The 20707-nt window shown below is 36.0% G+C and overlaps 1 protein-coding gene across 12 annotated transcripts in view; it reads right to left on the bottom strand.

Annotated features, from left to right (window-relative positions):
- LOC5565987 overlaps positions 1–20707 on the bottom strand; it is a 774815-nt gene that overhangs the window by 2770 nt on the left and 751338 nt on the right. For 9 of the 12 annotated variants that reach the window (XM_021855745.1, XM_021855747.1, XM_021855749.1 and 6 more), the window contains 6 exons: positions 20280–20552; positions 12841–12952; positions 12577–12769; positions 12296–12504; positions 11858–11988; positions 11551–11795 (listed from right to left, as the gene is read on the bottom strand). In XM_021855745.1, the coding sequence (XP_021711437.1) occupies positions 11551–11795; positions 11858–11988; positions 12296–12504; positions 12577–12769; positions 12841–12952; positions 20280–20552 (1163 nt within the window). The remainder of the gene's footprint in view (positions 1–11550; positions 11796–11857; positions 11989–12295; positions 12505–12576; positions 12770–12840; positions 12953–20279; positions 20553–20707) is intronic. The other 3 variants (XM_021855748.1, XM_021855752.1, XM_021855753.1) reach the window with 3 other exon arrangements.

The following is a 20707-nucleotide window of genomic DNA, read 5'->3' as shown; positions in this document are numbered from 1 at the left end:
GGAAACACTCCGATTCGAGGCCCTCCTACCCCATGTTCATAGGCCATCTTCAGTGGACCAGTCAGTGATGCTACGAAGCGTCCCACCATCATGGACCCAACAAATGAAAGCTACACAAAGCAAATAAAACACTAATATAGCGAAACAATAGCGTCGTGTCGTTCCAGTAGGGCTCCATTCCCATCGTAAGCTCTTACCCGAGTGTGAGTCGGAGTGAGAGCCCAAAAGATGTGAAAACAAAGAAAAGCAGGAAAAAGGGCGGGAAAACGGAAAACCGTTCATTGTAAAGTGTACCTATAGACATCCGATAGTATAATTCAGACGAGGTGCTTAGAAAATTGAAATAATTCGGACGAATGATGCCTGTCTAGGTAATCTAGTTTCAAGTGGAAGTATAGCTATTTTCTTAGTTCTGTAATAGTAGTTTACGCAACAAGTTGCAGAATGATGATTTTTATAACACGAGTCGTACATTTGTCCAATGAGGCTTGCCGAGTTGGATAATTACGACGAGTGCTAATGAAAAATGCTTTCAATTGTGTAATGACTATTACGACACTGCATAATTCAGTAGACCATTTCATGACAGATTGTTGTGATGAAAACCAGCCTATTACGATGAGAAATTGCAAACAACATTTTTCCCATTTTCCCGCATTGTGGTATGAGTCTATTGCCCAACTGAAAAGCGTTTGGTAATGACTCATTACTAGGGACAATGGAAATTCGCGGCAAAATTTTCGAAATTTCGCGGGTGCCTAAGGCGATAATAATTTTGTGGCTTTGTCGCGGTCCTATAGTTTTGACCATATTACACACAAAAATGCATGTTTTTAGTAAAAATGCCCAATTAATGTGACAATTTAGCGCTATTTCATTAACGAACATCCTGATTCCACGAATAGGAATGAAAAGTTTAATAATAGAGTGGCAATTCAAAATTTGGAAAGGAACAAGCAGGCCAGAAGCAATGTACTCCATTGGGCCAAAAGGACCTCCTAGTTAAAACTAAATTGTATGAAAATATTTGTCTGAACACCGATTTTAAAATAAGAAAACCATGTTCACAGCCAAAACATTGGAATTTACTGCGATTGTAATATAAATTCTTCAAATTTCGCGGATTTCGCGGCTTCAGTCGCTCGGTTGTACAAAATACAACAGAGCGACTGAAGTGGTAATAAAACCAAATCGAGTTGGAAAATTTACGTATGCTTCAAATGATATAATCCAACTTAATACTGGATTAAACGAGATAACAATACAAGAGTGTGACACGGTATCACTGATACCCAGAGCCGTAGCGTGGTCTCACGGCGCCCTTGGCAAACCTCCCTTTGGGCGCCCCTAAGTATATTTTGTAAGTAAGTTTGTATGTGATTAAAGTTTTCGTAAAGCATCCCGAGTAGCCATGCTCAAGCTGTAATTTATGCATATGAACATGAAACGCATCTGCAGAAACAACTAAGCATAGCATTAAAGAAAATTTTCTTGAATTCGCTGAACCATATTTTTAATCTCTTGAATACAATGCTCCAACAATATTTTTTTTTATTTGTTTACTAAAAATGGCAGAGGCTTCTGAAAATTTCATAATAATTTAGCATGGCAAATCTTCCAGAAAATATTTGTTTGATTATTTTGCCAAATGAATGAAAGCATATTGGTCAAATCCTTTGAATAATCAGAGAAATTTGTTAGAAAATGTTGTGTTTCGCCAAGATATCATGTAGAAGTTTAATCCCTAACTAGTAAAATGGAAAAATAGGTATTTTTTTTTATTAATCAATAAAATGCACTTTGAAACAAGTACTGAATTCGAGATTTTAAGCACTTCTTACTTAAAGGCCCTTTTTCAGTGATACTCGTGTGAGTAATTTACTAAAAGAAGATTGCAACTTTTCTAGAACCCCCAATAATTCCCCTTCTTGGAGTTTGGCTTCACAAATGATATTGTGAGGTGATCTGAAATTATAGTTAGTGCTAAATTATCTCCACTAACTCAAACAATTTCGAAAAATTACTGTTATCAGTCAGTGTAGAATATGCATACTAGGAAAAAAAAACATTATTTTTAATTTATGTTTGCTTTTCATTGATTGGTGAGATTGGTTTTGAAAACGAAATAACTGTTACGCAATTACTTTTGTTCACGCTCAATACAATTTTTAATTTGTATTGTGTTTTAAATAAGTCTGCATAATTCTTATCAAGTTTATTTCAATATTTCCTAATTTCTTCTCAATATGAACCTTCAATTTGAACACCTCAAACTTAATACATGCTTAAATTAGTTTTACCAGCTAATAAAAATACAAGGAAAATCACATAGAGATACACAAATAGCTGTACAAACTCCAATGTTGAATTTAGAAATTATCCCGTATAGGCCTATGTGAAAGAAAATAAACTAAAACTGACACCGCTCAGCAAATACTTAACGGATTTCATTTATTTTATGTTAGTATACTCGTACACATATCTAGTTTCTAAAAGTGGAAGGAAGGAAGGAATCCTGAGAATGTTCATGTGGCCGGAGTCATTCCGGTGGGTCACTAAATCAGGTCGGGTGAAAAGGAAGCTGTACTCTTCTGCCCCTGAAGGTAGGCCAATTTCAAGTCACGGATAGTTTCTGAAATCGGATATAGTGTGGCTACTATATCAAAGAATTTTAAGAAAATCGCATCATTGTGAACCCTTTGAGGAACGGTTGAATTGGATTACCTTGTTTCCGGCATTTGATTGATCCTACAAATGACTTTTTTCGGGTCCGCGGAACCCTCCATTCTACTATAAAGTGGTAAATTTATATCTGAACCTCTGTGCCAAGCTCATGGGAAGGCATTTTTGTTAACTATTATGATTGATATCTACTTTTCGAGAATTGAAACGATTTAGTATCCAACAAATCTATAGCCGGTTTTTCCGGCCATTAAATTCGAATGGCCTCATCCGGTACATTCTAAACGGTGCAAAATTCTTCATTTATAATGTTGAATATCAAATATTGATGAATTATGCATATTAAAATGATTGTCATTGCAAACAAATAAAGACAACTTGGCATGTCCCAAAAAATAGCATATTTTTACCCGACCCGACCCAGTGACTCACCGGAATAACTCCGGCCACATGAATAATCACACATGAATGAACCCAAACTTTTGCATGACACACCATCCTGAGGGGTGAATCCAAACTTTTGCACGGTGACTGACTGTTTCATTGATTTTGAATACTTTTCAGATTTTTCCGACAAAATATCGTGAGGTCTCTTTAAAGAATATAAGATTACGACTCTAATGACACTTTGATTTAAAATTTTGGTCGACCCAATGCTGAGGAAATCAGATATAATTTTTCAGTGTGTTTTTTGAAAAATGTTACAACTTTAGGTAAAAATTTAGTGTACAAAGTTCAAAGAATGTTTTTGGAAAATTGCATACGAAGTAAGAATAACTTTTTGCCTTGCGAATGCGACTTAGAGAGTTTCAATTGGACGTGTAATCACAGAGATATGGACAGAACACTTTTGCATGTTTTTTAGGGGGTGAACCCAAACTTATGCACGGGAGTGTATAGTGGAAAAATCATGCATCCATTTGTGTTATGAGACAAACTGGAAACACATTTTTGTCAATAATTTTTAGAATAACAAATGACTAATGGGCCAGATATGCTTTCATTGGCAGCTAAATGTTTAAACAGCATTCTAAGGTTTATTTCTCTGTAATATCCAAAAACCAATAAATTGTTTTTCCGGTAATTCACATACTCTGAAAGTCGTACAATTTGACTGATTTCTGAGAAAACTTAAAGATTGTTGATGCTTTGGATTTTGCTTTAATTGCTTATCTGTTGCAAACTTCTCAAATTAAGTTTTGAAGCCCAAAACTCATCCCCCCTCTGGTTGCGCCACTGATTCTAATAACTACAGAATTCCATGTCAAATCGGTCAGTCAGTCAGAATAAGAGTGTTTTACATAGAAAAATCGATCGTTTTGACTCAAGAATAACATTTGAAAATGGCCTATAAAATTTTGAATGCTTTTTTTTTGAAAAATTCTAACTCTGAAACTGTTGATTTCAGAGAAAAAATGTTTTATGAAGAAGTTGTAGCGAGCCATTTGGACTACAGAACCACCACGCTGCTGTTGTGAGCGAAAAGCGAGATTTTTTCACCAGTGTTGTACAAAATACAACATCGTAACGGCTGAAGTGTCAAACTTTCACCATAGTATTTCGACAGGAAGCAGATGTTTGGGACAATGTTTCACGATAAAGAAATTTTTATACAATAAGAATCTTGAAATCATTCTAAACTATAATGATTATCGTGATCACTTCTCTAAAAGTAGCCATTTTTGAATTATCCAAGTTAAATGCAAAAAAGGATTATTTAAATAATAAAATAAGTTATTTTCATTAGTTATTCCCGACTACCCATCAAGAACATACGTTTTCAAGAAGGCCAGATTTACATCTTATTTTTCTTGATGGAGAATCGCGAATAACTAATTAAAATATCCGTTTTTATTATTTAAATTGCTACTTCTCCAGAAATGATCATGATAATCATCATAGTTCAGAATGATTCCAAGATTCTTATTGTATCATAAGAACATATTTATTTTGACGAAAAAAACAAAATTTAGAAAATTGACTAAACGTTGTTCTTAGAAAACAATTGTTATTAAAAATTCTGCATCGTGACTCTTGTCCCAAACATCTGTTTATTATCAAAATTCTATGGAGAAAATTTTAACAATATTTATATTGGGGTTTTTCTGTAATTTAAAACATCAGTTGTATTTTTGAATTTTGCATGAAAAAAATTAAATATTTATTCAGTGTCTATTTTTTTCTTATAGTCCAAATGGTTTGCTACATTTTCTTCATAGAACATTTTTATTCTAAAATCAACAGTTTCGGAGTTAGAATTTTTTCAAATAAATTGCATGCGAAAACTTATAGGCCATTTTAAAAAGTTATCCTTGAGTCAAAATGATACCATACCAAAAGTTCTTGAAATGAAAAGAAACTAGCTTCTCTTTCAGGTTCTTCATAACAATTCATCTAGGAAGGTTATTGCAAATTGTACAGACTCATCCATGGATTTCGATGATTATTTCATTTCGATATTTTGCAGGTATTTTTTCCTCTTTTTTAATTACATTTTATGGATGAATATCCTTACTGTCCATGCACGGTCAATGTAACCACCAACACTGTCTTTGCTGGAAAAATGTGTTTTTGTGTACCCAGCTGCATTATTGATTTTAAAATAGTTTTGGTTAAGTAATCTGTGCATTTGCTAAATATTGAAATTCATTTGATATTTTGATTTTGTTTTTACTTTTGCCATCTGCAAACGCATACCGTATAATGAGGTGTTAAGGACACATGGTGTTTTAAGGTATTGAACTTCTATGTCAAGTTTGACTAGTTACAGAAAAGCCGAAACTCTATATATCAGTCACCTGAAACAGGCTGAAAGGCTGCATTTGTTCGGAGGATATTGAGCTGCATTATGTATTAGTTGCTATCTATTATTATAAAGTATCGTGGTTTCTAGACATTGAAAACATTTCAAAATATTTTTGTTTGAATTTCATGGGCTTGAAACATTAATTTACAAAACTAGGAAACAATTTTGAGAAAAATATGTGAGTCAACTTTCAGGTAAGTAAATTTGATTGAGATCATAATGCGAACAATAACTTTTGAAAATACTATCTAGGTTTTGATTTCTGATATTTTTTATGGAAAATGCTGTTTTGAAAACAAGTGGAATGTTAAGGGATTACCCTTCTGTTTCTTTTGAGTAACTAAACTCACCCGGTCTATGCCGTTATATATTTAAATTTACTTTTGGCTTGTTCCGTGAAGTAGAATTGCTATATGAAAGTTTAGGAGGTCAGTTTTGTGAGTCTACTTCTTTCTGGCGTTACGTCCCCACTGGGACAGAGCCTGCTTCTCAGCTTAGTGTTCTAATGAGCACTTCCACAGTTATTAACTGAGAGCTAACTATGCCAATGACCATTTTTGCATGTGCATATCGTGTAGCAGGTACGAAGATACTCTATGCCCTGAGAGGTCGAGAAAATTTCCAACCCGAATAGATCCTCGACCGGTGGGATTCGAACCCACGACCCACAGCTTGGTCTTGCTGAATAGCTGCGCGTTTAACGCTACGGCTATCTGGGCCCCTAGTTTTGTGAGTCACCGAATATAAATACAAATTATTAATTTCAAAACATGGAAAAACTTATAGAAAAATCTAGATAAAATCGTATTAATGTGAATATGAGGATTGTTTTGATAATATTTTCAAAATGCGTTCGATCACATGTTTGTTAATGTTTGAATATAGGAATGAGTATCTTATATGGAAATGGTTTTGGAGTTATTGATCCTTTTAAGCAGTACCTAAATGAATCATTTTAAGCACTTCCAAGGTAGCACTGCCTTTTCGACAATTTTTTTCATACTTAATGGCCATGTGTTTAGCACAGTCAGTCGTAGGAGTGTGTGACCGATTCCTGCTTCATACAGGAAAAGTTTTTATGAGAATTATTTTAACTGTGACAATGAGTGATGCAAGTCGGTGGTTTAGTATGGTGCTTCCTTCTCAAGGCAAATTGGCCATTTCCCCCATTCAACCTAAAAAATCGTTTGAATTCGTCTTGCATTTGATAGGTTATTCACAAGGTTACACTGCATAGTTTCTAAGAGACTGCAGGTTATTATCCTATCCCATATAAGTACGAAAATCATTTCAATTTTTATTATAATTTATTATTTATTAATTAATATGTCAATTATAATAAGATGGTTTACTTTTTAAGCAATTTAAATAAATTGAAGAAAACTGCAACTGAAGCATTGTATTTAAAGGAAAACATAAAGCTTATTGGCCAAAAATATATTTTATGCTGTTCTTGGAATATAATTTCATTTATATAATTAAAATACCTTAACTCCCCATTTTACATTTCCGCCAAAAATAACACATTTTCATGATTATTTCAGAAAACTGACATGGGATCGCTATCGTTGTAATTGGCTTTTGATATAGGCGCCGCCCGGGAGAATGTAAGGGCTGTCTTCTGTTCCATTTTAGACAAAACGGAAGTTGCTCAAAATTTAAGTTGAATTTGTTTTCATCCCTTTGCACCCCATTTTACGACACATCTTTTTATCCGTCCAACCAGTGAGTTTGATGAATGATTATATGAATGAAATGCCGTTAACATCAGTTCACTGGTCATTTCAACCTGGTTTATACGCTAAACTATTTGAATAAACCCTCTGATAACCGGGTGTTTCTTTAGATAAGTTGGTGTATGTGATCATGTTAATCAGTTTTCCTCTAATAGTATAAACATTTGAAACCAAATAAGCGCTGTTCTCATGTTCAACCAATGTATCATTAGGTAAAGAATGCATATCAATAAAAAATCCATTTTGTCATATTAGTGCTTACGTCAACTATGCGAATAATGGCAGTACAGGAAATATGGTTATCTAATTTAATTGTTTCTCAAAAGGTTCACGCTGATGCGTTTAATTAGCCACACGTACTGAAATGGCTCCAACTCAATCCTTTTGTCAGGTGATATAAACTTGTCTAAAAATAGGATAACATCAGAGCCAGCTTGATACGTCTGAAGATGATCGAAGCGTAGTAGGTCGAAAAGTGTAATGATAATTAAGCTGCTATACTCCTTTTTTACCGAGAAAAGCCAATAAGTTTTCACATTTTATCTACGTTGCACGGTGATCAACCCCCATTTTTAATAATCTTAATTTTGTCAGAACATTTTGTTAGAAATCCTTAGTATTCACAAAGTATTCCAGAAGATCCTCAGAATTTTTTTTTGAATTTTAAACAAACCTAAAAAACGGAGAAATCTTGAAGGAATTCTTGGAGGCGTAACTCCAGTATTTCATCAACATCAACAAGTTATCTGACTTCTAGAAATATCTTCTTCTTCTTGGCATCAACGTCCTCACTGGGACAGAGCCTGCGTCTCTGGTTAGTGTTCTTATGAGCACTTCCACAGTTATTAACTGAGAGCTTTCTATGCCAAAGTTGCCATTTTCGCATTCGTATATCGTGTGGCAGGTACGATGATACTCTATGGCAGGTACGATGATATCTCTAGTCAAGGAAATTTCCCTTACGAAAAGATCCTGGACGGACCGGGAATTGAACCCAGACACCTTCAGCATGGCTTTGCTTTGTAGCCGCGGGCTCTAACCACTCGGCTGAGGAAGGCCCCGACTTCTAGAAATATGTCTTTATAATTTTCTCGAAAATCTTTAATGGAATATTAGTAGCTAACTGTAGAATAGAGTCGGTGAAGCTTTATTTTGCTTTCATCAAAACCTTTGTAATTATGGCAGTTCGGCGTAGTTTCCAAAAAAAGTTTATTAGTTTATAAGTGAGTATACATCGCTAAATCATTAAAAATTTAAGAGGAAAAGTGTAGGTTAATTTTTCTTAGGTGCTTCTAAAAAAATCCTATTGGGCAATGAATCATTAATCAAGAGAAATAATCCCAATTTTTTTTTATAAACTACAAACGTCCTCAATTATCTCCAATCCTTGTCCATTGGACGTTGTCCAATCAATAATGGCTAGTAGAGGGAGCAGCATCATTTTTTAACAACAAGAAAATATTCAAAACCACGCAGAGCCACGAAGTGGGGAGGGGGTTCTGAAAAGTCAGAAAAAATGACGCGTGGTTTATGGACGACCCCTTATGACCGATTCCGGAAACTACCTGTAACCTCTTCCTACTTCCAGAGGCACAAAAAAAAACTGAATAGGACAGTCAAATAATTGTCCTACCCATGACTTATCATAAAAAAAGATCAGCATAAACTATTTATCATCTTACCAGCTACCGAAAAATTAGTCGTTATATATGCTTTGCAATTGGATTAAATGGACGAATTGATGTGAAATTAGCAATAAAGTTACACGTCTTCTCGTTGAGAATCGAACTCACGAGAATCGAACAACTCTGTTCACTAGGTAGGGTGAGTTACCTCTATACAACAAGAGGACTCATAGATGCCAAAAGTAAAGGGGGCGCAGTTTTTTCGTTTAAAATCATGAAAGTTCACCTGAAGCCGAAAAACTGTTGTTGAAGTTTCGATGATGACCATGACAATGATTACGACGACGGAGCGTTGACCATGAATTCGATTTCAGCTCAATAACCACGTGGTCCTTTCTCGCAAAGCGCACCTCTTTCGGAAGAATTAGATGCCCATCCAAACACAACGATTTCTACTTATATGAAATGTCTAGCCCGCATTATTTATTAGGTATTGAAATACCACACACTACTCGCCAACGACGTGCTGGCTGAGATTTCTGTAGTGCGGGATTCCAATGGGCTTCTAATATATAATGCGCTCTCGGGCCAGGCATTGCATATAAATAGGAAGCGTTGTGGTCGGGTGGACATCTAATTTTTCCGAAAGAGGTGCGCTTTGCAAAAAATCGAATTCAGGTTAACTTCTGCGTAGGGTCAACTGGTCCAAAATGCCACTTTAAGGATTTGTGCCGTTTTCTCCTAATAAGATCCACATTTTACCGCCATTCCAAGGTCTAAGAGTAACTTTACAATATTTGCTAGCCACCATCATGAAAACATTTCCCAAATTTGAGATTGTTAACGGGTTTAAATCGTATAGGAAAGTTGGTTCAAAAATGGGGGTGGTTCAAAATGACCAAATGGATGGGGTAGAATGCCATTTAGTATGGAGAACTAGTAGTTAACAACCATGTTTCTCCATAAGTTTGCTTTGTGGTATGGAAACGCTTATTCCTTAATGAAATCATCGAAAAACCTTAATGTTTAGGCAAAAAAGGGAGAAATGTTGAATTTCACCGTAAAATTAAGGAAAAATCTATGAGTTTATGTCCAACGATTATGGCGGCAACTCTTGGGTAAACATATTTAAACATCGTTTGGCAAAGAATACAAATTGGAACGTTCTAGAAATCATTTAATGAGGTGGGCCATTTTACCCCATCAGTGCGTCTTGGACCATGTTCCCCTACATGACTCCTGTCGTGGTGTAGGGGTAACGCCTCCTATCTAGTGAACAGGGAGTCATGAGTTCGATTCTCACCGAGAAGACGTGTAACCATTTCGCAAATTTCAGATTAATTTGTCAATTTAATCCAATTGCAAAGTATATGTAATGTTTAGTTTTTCGGTAGTTGTTAAGATGTCCTATCCAGGTATTTTTGCGCGTAGTACATGTCCTATCAGTCCTACCCACTTCCCGTGGCACTGTATGTAGTTTTTTTTTTGTCCTGGACGAATTCACAATTTCGAACCTCATATTTTTACAAATTCGAGAAGATTATTATAACTTTTTTTTTTAAAAAGACAATTTACACCGTCTTCAGCCATAGGCTGCACAGACTGAACATAACATACATTAGACAACGGACACACGGAACGACCAGTGGACCAATGAAGAATTTTTCGTTTGACGAAAAGTTTTCTCCGACTGGGGCGGGAATCGAACCCACACTCTGTAGCACAATACGCCTAAACGACTGACGCCGCTAACCGCACGGCTACGAAGCCCACAAACTTCATTATCTATTCAATTGAATTAAATAATGAAAGCAGCTATTGAAAATTTTACAGTATGTCATTGGTGTTTCTGTTTGCTCGATTGAGCTCTAGGGTTGTATATTCTTGAGTAGAAATTTTACATGAAAGATATAGAAAACAAATCTTACCTATCATAATTATTCAATAAGCATCTAAGGTTGAAAAGCGAAAATAAAACACTACACAACAGAACAAAAAGAGTGTTGGAAGAGAGATCACTTTAGATCAAGAATGATCGTTGTAGTTTACGTTTTCATGCGAAAGTTTTATAATACTTTTCTATAGAGATGATGAAAAAGCGTATCTAACTTCTAAGTTCCAACTCAGTGCCGCACTCTACAAACAAAGCTAATAGTTAAAAGCGTAGTATTAGAAGCATTTGAAGCCGAAGAGTTTACATACAAGTTTGTATGGTTAGTGGTTCTACAATAGTTTAGTCCGGTTGCCAATTGACGAAGCCTTTTTTGAAAGAGAGTAGTGATACCAATTAATAATTTAGTTAATAACGTTCGATTCCAATGTCCAGTAAGTTTCTGATTCCGATTGTTTCGAAAGAAGGGGTTGAAAATAGGCACAGATAGAAAGCATTAGAGATACAGTATAGAGTGTTGTTGTACGATCACAGATAGAAGCAGCTTGACAGGTACACTTGACTGCGTTGCGCTCTTCATCGGTTGTTTGCAAGTGTTGACGGTGTTAAGCGATAGAGAGTGACAGATAGGCGTCATATTCGTTCGGTGCTCGGTCGGATTGTTCGGCTAATTAAAGTGCGATTGTTGTGGGTGTGTTCTTTGTGTTATGTTCGTGAGTGATAGTGTAGTATGTAGTGGTTTGTGTGTGCCAGTATCGAACAGAGACAGATTTATAGAAGACAGAGATAGCTTTTATGCGAAGTACATACTATGCGGCACATAGAGTCGCATACAGCAACTAACTGTCACTCGTAACATGCAAGGATCCTCACCGATGGGTCTCCACGAACCCCTTCGGTATGGTTTGGGGATCTGTCCGGTTTCGGCGTGGTTCGCCAGGTTGGCCACGATGTCCTCGAGCATCTGAGACCGGGTACGTTCCTGCATCCGGGCAAATTTGGGCGCTGAGTAGGATGCCCGCTCACCGTTGACGATCTTCGTCAGCAACCACTCCCTGAGGATTCCGTAGAGATTAGACTGGGTTCGCTTGGGTTCTGCCGAAAGGGGGTCACTTACCTAAACATCGGGCCCTTCTCGAACACCGACTGTTCCCAAAGGTACGGTTTGTAGGCACCAACTTCGTCTCTCGTCACGACCGAAACCTCGTAGCGCGTCGGTTTCCGCTTGATGCGGGCCGATACACGGACCTGCAAAGTATTTTCGGCACAATTTGTAGAACCTTCTTTTCCAAAACTTCAAATACCAAAAAAAGATGTAACACTGGTGAAATTTCCATCAACCATGCTTTACACGATCGTTTGAAATTGCCGACGTTCCATATCTCACAACCAGAGGCTTCGTTTTTAACATTCGATACAATCTGCAGGTATTGTTGCATATAATGATATTTAGAGCAACAAGGCCATCGGATGATGATTGTGTAAAGTGGTCGATGGATTTCGAAGGAAGTTTTTCCAAGTGCTACGTCTGTTTGTCTGTGCTCCTCAAACCTACCAGAATGAAGGTGTGCAAGAAATGGCTTTTGATGCACGCCGGACTGAAGGCGGTGTTGTCCGCCTCGAGGAACACTACGCACACGATGTCGTTGCCGATGTGGCGCTTCCGCTGCAGCTTCTGGGGATCATGCCGCTCGTACGGCAGTTGTGTGGAAACGTGAAACATAATCTCTATCGAACGCCAGTTTGTATAAACGGAGTAAAGTCCTAGTTGGTCCAGAGAGGTTAAGCATTAAAAGAGTCCGGAAGGAATTCAACGGAAAATCGAGAAAGACTCACCTGTTAAATCGTGAACAGTGTCAAGGCCGCCTTTGTATTTATCAAAACCACGTAATCTAACTTTATCACCTAGTAGCTGTAAAAATTCCTCAAATAACGGTGAATTTTCATTATTGTCTAAAATTTGTTCTTCGGTATATTGACCCTCCTTCACGTAGATCACGCCCACCTTCAGTTCAGATTTTATGAAAACCTGCGAATGGAGATTTCGGAGACCCGTTTACATTTTGAGTTTTGCATGGAATTGAGATAGTGGACGCTTACCTGATCCAGTTTCAGAAGCTCTTCCGGTGTGTCTGGCAATTGTCCTAGCGTCAGAGGTGGATTTAAGTTTACTTCTTTACCTAACGATCTAACTACTTCTTCTCTATTATACCTGTGGGGATGGAAAATACAGTGGTTTTTAAGTGCTCGAATAAGTGTTTAACACCTAGGCATTCCATACAGTCTACCGATGGAAAAATGCTCATGTAGGGGCAACAAGGCTTAAAAAGAATTCATATCCCAAATTTGTTATAAGATAGTATAAAAGTATATTCAGTAAAGTAGGAATAAATGTCCAGTTCAATACAATTTTTCATGTAAGGTCAAAGTTATTTAATATCTGGCGTGCTTACATAAAATTGATAAATTTCAATATTTTATATTTTCTGCCAGTCATATTAGCCGAATCTTCATCAAAGTTTAAGTATGCATTTTGAGTTAACCTACATATTGCGTTCGGGAAAATGAAACATGATTGTTTATGACTGCTCAAACTCAAATACTTAAACTATTTAGCAATGTTTCAAAAGGAGTTTGGTGCCATCCTGTGTGACATACTCGAGTAACACAAACATTTCAATTTAGGTAAGTGCATTGATATGTAACCAAAACTGGCCGCATGAGCCTATGCATGCTATAAAACGTTTGACTTTTACTGTGCGCCCTGTTTTCAAGTTGCCCGTAAGATAGAGCGAGAGAGCATGTTAGGCGCCGTCCACAAATTACGTAACGCGCTAGGGGGGCATTTGCATTTGTCTGTAAAATTTCTCAAATCCATCATTCTCTTTTAGACACCACTTTTCTCATTTTTGCTACCTATTAACACCTATTAACACCAACTTACGGATCAAATATTACGTAATACAACAGAGGGCAGGAGAGGGTCTTCCATAATGTCACGGTTCATCAGTGTTGATAGACTCACACTCAAAATATCAATCAATACGCTCTCCCGTGAGAGCAAACTCATTAGAGATCTGCCTCGCAAATCTCACGCTTGAGATTTTGATGCAAAATCAACTCAATCAACTCAAACCGTAAAAAATGATTCAGTCGCAAAACCCGGTAAAAACGTGTGAAACCCGAATGTTATTGTTTACGTTAGAAAGGATTAACATAATTTTACCAGACTAACATGAAATTATTGCCATGTGTGAGTAAACTGTGGACATACGAGACGATGAGTCAAAAAGGTGAGCCAACTCAACCATGATTTTTTGACTGCTGAGTTGCATGATTGACAACTCACGCATGATAAATCTCAAGCGTGAGTTGTGAGAAATTGAGTTTTTCACAACACTGCGGTTCATATCAAAATTTTAAATTTTTTATACAAGAGCTGTTACGTGGGGGTAGCGAGGAGGTGTAAAACGTTCGACCCACTCCCCTCTCCATAACGCTTTTACATGAGAATTTTGAAATTTTTGTGTGAGCCGTAACGCTTGAGTCTACTTCGCCCTCCCTCTAGTGCGTAATTTGTTGACGGAATCTAAATGGGATTGGAGTTAATTACATACTTTTCTGTAACCTTTTTACATCCCTTATATTATTCTATTCAAATTCCTTCTCAAATTGCTCACGGATCTCCCCTAGCCCCTCCTAGTAACTATTATGTCCCATTAGGGGTGTAACTGGGCTTGGAGTTGATTACATACTTGTCTGTAACCTTTCAGGGATTTGCATTTTATTCTATTCAAATTTCTTCCTTAATTAATTTGTTATTTTTTAACCAATTTTGAAACTTTTGGCATTATTCTCTTCAAAATTAAATTTATGAATACTTTGTAGAACACGAAATTTGTCAGAAATCGAAAATAGTCATAGTTAAACATAGTTTAATCAAAATTTTGGCTTATTTTACTAGAAAAACTTTGTTTGACCATAACTTCGTTAATACTCAACCGATTCCAATTTTTTTACATGCTTTTGAAGCTAATTTAGTTGTTTTTCAGCTTTGTACACAATACATTATAAAATGTTTTGACTTATTTATTTAGTAAAAACTACACAAAAACATGTTTTTAACGAAAAATACAAAAAAAATCGATTTTTTGTCAATCAAACTTTATCTCTAAAGCTGCTCGTTTGTTAAAGCTTTGGAATGGTCTTTGCAGCAATTTTTAAATAATTTTGTAACAATTCACTTTTCAACTTGTATTTATAACAAGATGCTTAATAAACTTTATAGTAATCATTTAATTTCCATCAAAAAAAAAAACAATCCAAAAATATATGATTTGATTTTATAAAACAATCATGGTTTTAGGTGGTTTTGGTTAAATATTCAAGTCAAAACAATTTTTTATTGTATGTTTTGTATGTAAAGTTGGAAAACAATTAAATTAGCTTCAAAAACATGTAAAAATTTTAGAAATCTATTGATTATTCATGAAATTATGACCAAAAAAATGTTTCATTTAGTAAAATGAGCAAACATTTGGAGAAAACTACTTTTAACTGAGACTAATTTTGATTTTAGAAAAAAAAATGAGTTCCACAAAGTTTTTGTTAATTTGAATTTGAAGATAATGGTGCTAAAAGTTTCAAAATTGGTTGAAAAATAACGAAGTTATTTTGGTAAAGCCAAGGTCATTTTTATAACTTGAAAATTCACCCTCAAGATACTTGCGCCACTTTTAAACATTTTTTTGCTCAAATATTGAGGTTTCTCATTTTATGTGATTTGATTTCGGAAAATCACACGATTTTTTTGTTTTGAGAAATTTTAAATTAAGCCGCACCCCAATGCGGAAGTGAGGTTAGGATTGGTTATAGACTTATCTGCACCCTTTGAACCTCCACCTTCTTATATTTGAATTCCCTCTCAGATTGCCTCAAAACCCAAGATGCCCCCGAGAAAATTCACTCTCAGTTAGCCTTTCGGCCATTCTGCCTTCCACCAGGGCTGGTAGCAGTGAATAGATCCTGATAGAAAATTAAGCTCCAGAGATACTTTCGAATGTATTTTCGCGAATATTCAACAGATTTTTCAAGAACTCCTTTTCAGATTAATCAAGTTCCTTACAGTTTTGAAATTTTTCAAATGATTTCTATAGAGATTTCTTCTTGAGTAATTTCAGGAACTCCTACAGCGATTCCTTCAGAAATACCTCTTGGGTTTTCTCCACAAATTCTCTCAAAAATTCGTTTAGAAATTGCTCCAATTGTTAATAAAAGAAGCGCTTCAGGAAATTCTAGAAAATCCCTTAGGGATTGCTCTAAAAAATTTCTCAGTGATTATTCCAGAATTTGCTCCAGCTATTGAAAGACTGATTTCTACAGTTGATACTCCAGGAGAATTTCCGAAGATTACAACAGAAGTGTTTTTAATAAAATGTGTTCCTAGGCATATTTTACAGCTACTCTTCCTGGCATTTTCTTATATAATCCTTCAAGAATTCCTCTACAGTATCTTTTTGGAATTACTTCAAAAATCCTCAGGGAATTATTCCAGGAAAATCTAAGAAGCTTTAAGAAATTCCTCGATTATATAGGCCAGGGTTTTCTTAGTAAGTTTCTCTCTTCTGGGAATAAAGGTGACAAGATACAAATTCCTTAGCCCTTTTTCACTTCTGGACGCTGGCAAGCGAAGCAATCTTGAGGTGGAAACATACCAACAAACTTGCATCTTGTCACCTTTATACGCAGAAGAGAGGATTGATGAAAAGAAATCGATCGTGTTAAGGTGAAGATGAATCGAAGCCAAACCTCAAATTTTCAAGAGCACAAATCTGGAGAACCGAAAACCCGTTTTAGCTGAAAACTTAATCGATTGGTCACCTCCAGCGAGTGACCAATCGATTAAGTTTTCAGCTTAAACGGATATTCGGTTCTCCAGATTCTTGCTCTTGAAAATTTGAGGTTTGGCTTCGATTCATCTTCACCTTAAAAGCAAAAAGTGACAATTGTGACAATTTCTTTACAAATTTCTTCAGAGTCTCCGACCGATTTTTTTTTTCAAGAAACCCTTACAGAAACCCTGCAAGATATTTTTTAAAAGTACGAAAATGTCTATCTTAGCAATTTATCTCTAAAATCCTTCAAGACTTCGTCAAATGTGAATGATTTATTTCGGAGATCCTAAATTGAAGAATTCATTACGAATTACTACAGAAGTTTAGAATCTACTTTAAGATTTCTTTTAAAAATATTCAAAACAATTTGTTAACCAATTTTGAAATCTTGGAGTATATTCTATAAATCCATAGATTATCTTCTGGCAAAAAAAAAAATTTGTTGAATTCTTGAAACAAAAAGATTCCAAAAGGAAATCATGGAGTTAATTCTAGAGAAATAGATGAAAAAAAAAATCTAAGGAAGAATTCTGAAAGAGTTAGGGCATCCTTATAAAATCCTGGTTTTATCAATGTAAAAAATCCTAATTGAATAATTGGAAATCTAAAATCCCGAAAAACTGTAGAAAACACTAAATAATCTTTTGGAAATATTTGGAGTAAGCAAGAAACTTTGGAAAATACCTGAATTCAATAATGTTAAATTCTTGAAGAAAATCATGGAAAATACATGCAGTACTACGTATAGTAACGTTATGAGAAATGTCAAAAAAAAAATGTTGGAAATATCCTTAGCGAAATATCTGGTCAGATTCTCAGACGAACCTTTATGAAAATTATTATCTCCTGGTTCCTGTTCGGTGTCTTTTTTCATGGTTCCTTTTGGTCTCTTCTACAGGCGTGGGGTCTCTAACGTTCTTATTTTTAAGACCAGCAGTTGATACCAACCCTGGCCTGCTGACATTTTCAGCCTTCACGCTCGTTCAAACCTACTCAAAAGAGAGTAACTTCAACTCACTTTTAAACTTTCATGCTACACTGTAAGCTCGTCATTACTCTTTAATGTGGTAAAAACACCCATTATTTTCTGATCTATGTAGACGTCAAAATAAAGGGTAAATTATTTTTTCGAATAATGGGTGTTTACTACCCTCTTATATATTCCGTTCATTTACTCTATAATGGGTGAAAATTCTCTTGCAATCAAATAATAGATTAAATTTCTCTCTCAGACTAGCAGCAGTTTAAATAATTTGTTTAGTTGATCCCGTACCAATAAAAAAAAATCAGAATTGGCAGTTACTCCAAGGTATGTGAATTCAAGTTCATTCCCTGTCGTGTTCTAAGGGTTTATTCACAAATTTCATAACGCCAAAAATGGCCATTTCAACACCCACCCACCCCCTCGTAACACTTTTTGTACGAATGTTTTATAAATTTTGTATGAGCCGTAACATAATGAGGACACCCACCCACCCCCTTTAGCGTTATGAATTTTGTGAATGGGCCCTAACTGGTTATACTATCAAATTTCACAGGATGGTTTTTACCAGGCTTCTGCTATTCTATATGGTTGTCTTGCTGCACAAAACCTCCAAGTACTATTACCCAGGCCTGCAAATTTGACTTTAGCATACGATTCTCTTACATTGGACTTATTATTATGTGTATTTTATCTATATAAATAAAAATTGAATTGTGTTTGTATGTCACGAAATGGCTTACGGACGGGTAAACGGATTTGGATGATTCTTTCTCCGTTTTATTCGTTAAGGGATCCGACGTGTTTGTGTGTATAAAAATCGGGATATATTCACCGGGAAAGTTGGAAAAACGAGACTGAACGAAACTGTCATTTTGTATGGGACGATCCATAACGTTTTTCAACAGCCTACTTGATGGCAAGACGAAGTTTGCCGGGACCACTAGTTATTAAATAAAATGTTTTTATTATCATAGGTTTGCACTAATGTTTTTTCTTCGAAAAAAAAGCATAAGAATCGATTTATATTTTGAAAATGTGAAAAAGAGTAAATTTTACTCTGTTTCTTAAAAAAATGTTTTTGAATAATGGGTAAAATTCACTCGTTAACTGACGTACAAGCCGTTTACTCTTTAATGAGTACAGGCCCTTTACTATTTTTATGAGTTAAACTAGTTTCTCTCAAAGAGGGTACTTTTTTACCCTTTAGAGGGTACTTTGAGCTTAAAGTGTAGTGGTATTGGTGAGCGTGATCGAGTTGAATTGGGCTCAAAAGTGTCTGGCAAGGCCAATGTTTACCAATATCGATGCGTCCTTTTGAAATGTTTGTCCAGATTTTATAAAAGTGAGTCACTTTTAACTCACTCATGAGAGAAATCCACTTTAGTCACTTTTGAGCAACCACACACATATCTGAACCACTTTCAACTGTCAAAAACTTGTGAAAATTTTAGCTATCAAGCTAAGATGTGTATTTAATAAAATAAATGTTAATAAAAAGAGTACTCAAAAATCTGTTACAAAAAAAATTGTTGTAATCGTTTGTTGAGAAAATAGGAACCTATTTATTGACTGGGGATGCCGATTGTTATTCGCTACTGCCATATTTTCTGTATGTTTCATGAGGGTATATTCAAAAATTTCATAACGCCTAAAATGGCCATTCTCGATATACACCACCCACAACGCATTTTGTATGAATATTTTACTAATTTTGTATGAGCTGCAACATCCTTACGATACCCACCCAACCCCTATAGCGTTATGAAATTTGTGAATGGTCCCTTATCGTACCATTTTGATTCCACCTAATCATCATTTTGTACAGCTTCATGGAACATTTAATTTAGCGAAAACGGATAGAAAGTCAAAAGCGTCGAAAGTCCGGACGAAAAAAAAGTAACTTCTAAATTCCCCGCTGATTTTGAACTTCCGGAAATCAACAAAGCGCTTGAGAAATGGAAACTCAGCACAAAAACTTTTATATATCATGACATGATGTAATGTCCATTTGAATTCCATGAAATATATAAATGACACGATTTTTATTTCACTTTATTTCTATTTTGGAAGAGCAAATAATAATGGTTTTTCCCGGAATATTGTTTGAAAAGTTAGTGCCATCTACTCACTTTTGCAAATTTCAGATTTAAAGAAGTGAGTAAGTGCTACTCTAATTTTAACAGAATTGTACGTTACTTTAAAGTGAGTAACAGTGAGGTTGCTCACTTTTTAGCAGTTCTACTTTGTTCCGAAGTGAGTCAAATTCTACTCACTTTTGAGTAGATTTGAACGAGCGTGTTTAGGTTTTCCTTCTTAGAGTGCCTGTGAACAAGAGTGACGCCTTGTTCCAGTTTTCTGGTGAAACAGTTTGGAATCAACTTCTAAGATTGCACTGAAACTTCAAAGGCACAAATCTCGCGAAGAACGCATCGAACAACAGCGAACTTTTTATTTTGGCTTTGTGCACTAGCAGAAAGCTTAAAATAAGAAGATCAGAAACGTTTGACAACTATTTCTCCAGTTTAGTGCCTTTGAAAACGTGAGTAGGGGCACAAGCCGGCCATTGTGACGGCCATCTTTGGATTCCGAGATGTTTCACCTTAATGAGAACCGTCGTAAAAATACATTGAAATGTACCGTGAATATCTCGCAAAACTCACCTATCAGCAAAAACACAAGAGGCTGGTATCAGTCCATGTACGGTGTACGATATAGCTCTAACTAGTATCCTAAATTGATCGCGCCCGTTGATCGTTTCCTGCTTGATCGAGAGGATCACCGGGCCGAGGTCCTCGTCGTTGGTGAAGTAGTTCCAGTGCTCGGTCCCGTAGAAGTACTTCTCGTACGTTTCCTGCTCGACCGACGTCAGCTCGAAACCTTGCTGCTGTTCCCACTGCTCCTCGATCGCTGTCTTTTTTCTGCGGAAATGCTGACTGGTAAGTGGCGGGGCGCGTATCGGAAACCGATGGTTGGGGTGATGGTTACGTGTGTGAATGTATTTGATTTTTATGTGTGAATGTAAGGTGGATGTTTTGGGTTTCAGCGTGTTTCACATAATATGCATTTAGGATTCAGAGAAAGAACGAGA

Source organism: Aedes aegypti, chromosome 3 (assembly GCF_002204515.2).
Source record: "Aedes aegypti strain LVP_AGWG chromosome 3, AaegL5.0 Primary Assembly, whole genome shotgun sequence".
NCBI classification, from domain to species: Eukaryota; Metazoa; Arthropoda; class Insecta; order Diptera; family Culicidae; genus Aedes; species Aedes aegypti.
This window is presented reverse-complemented; position numbering and strand designations above follow the sequence as displayed.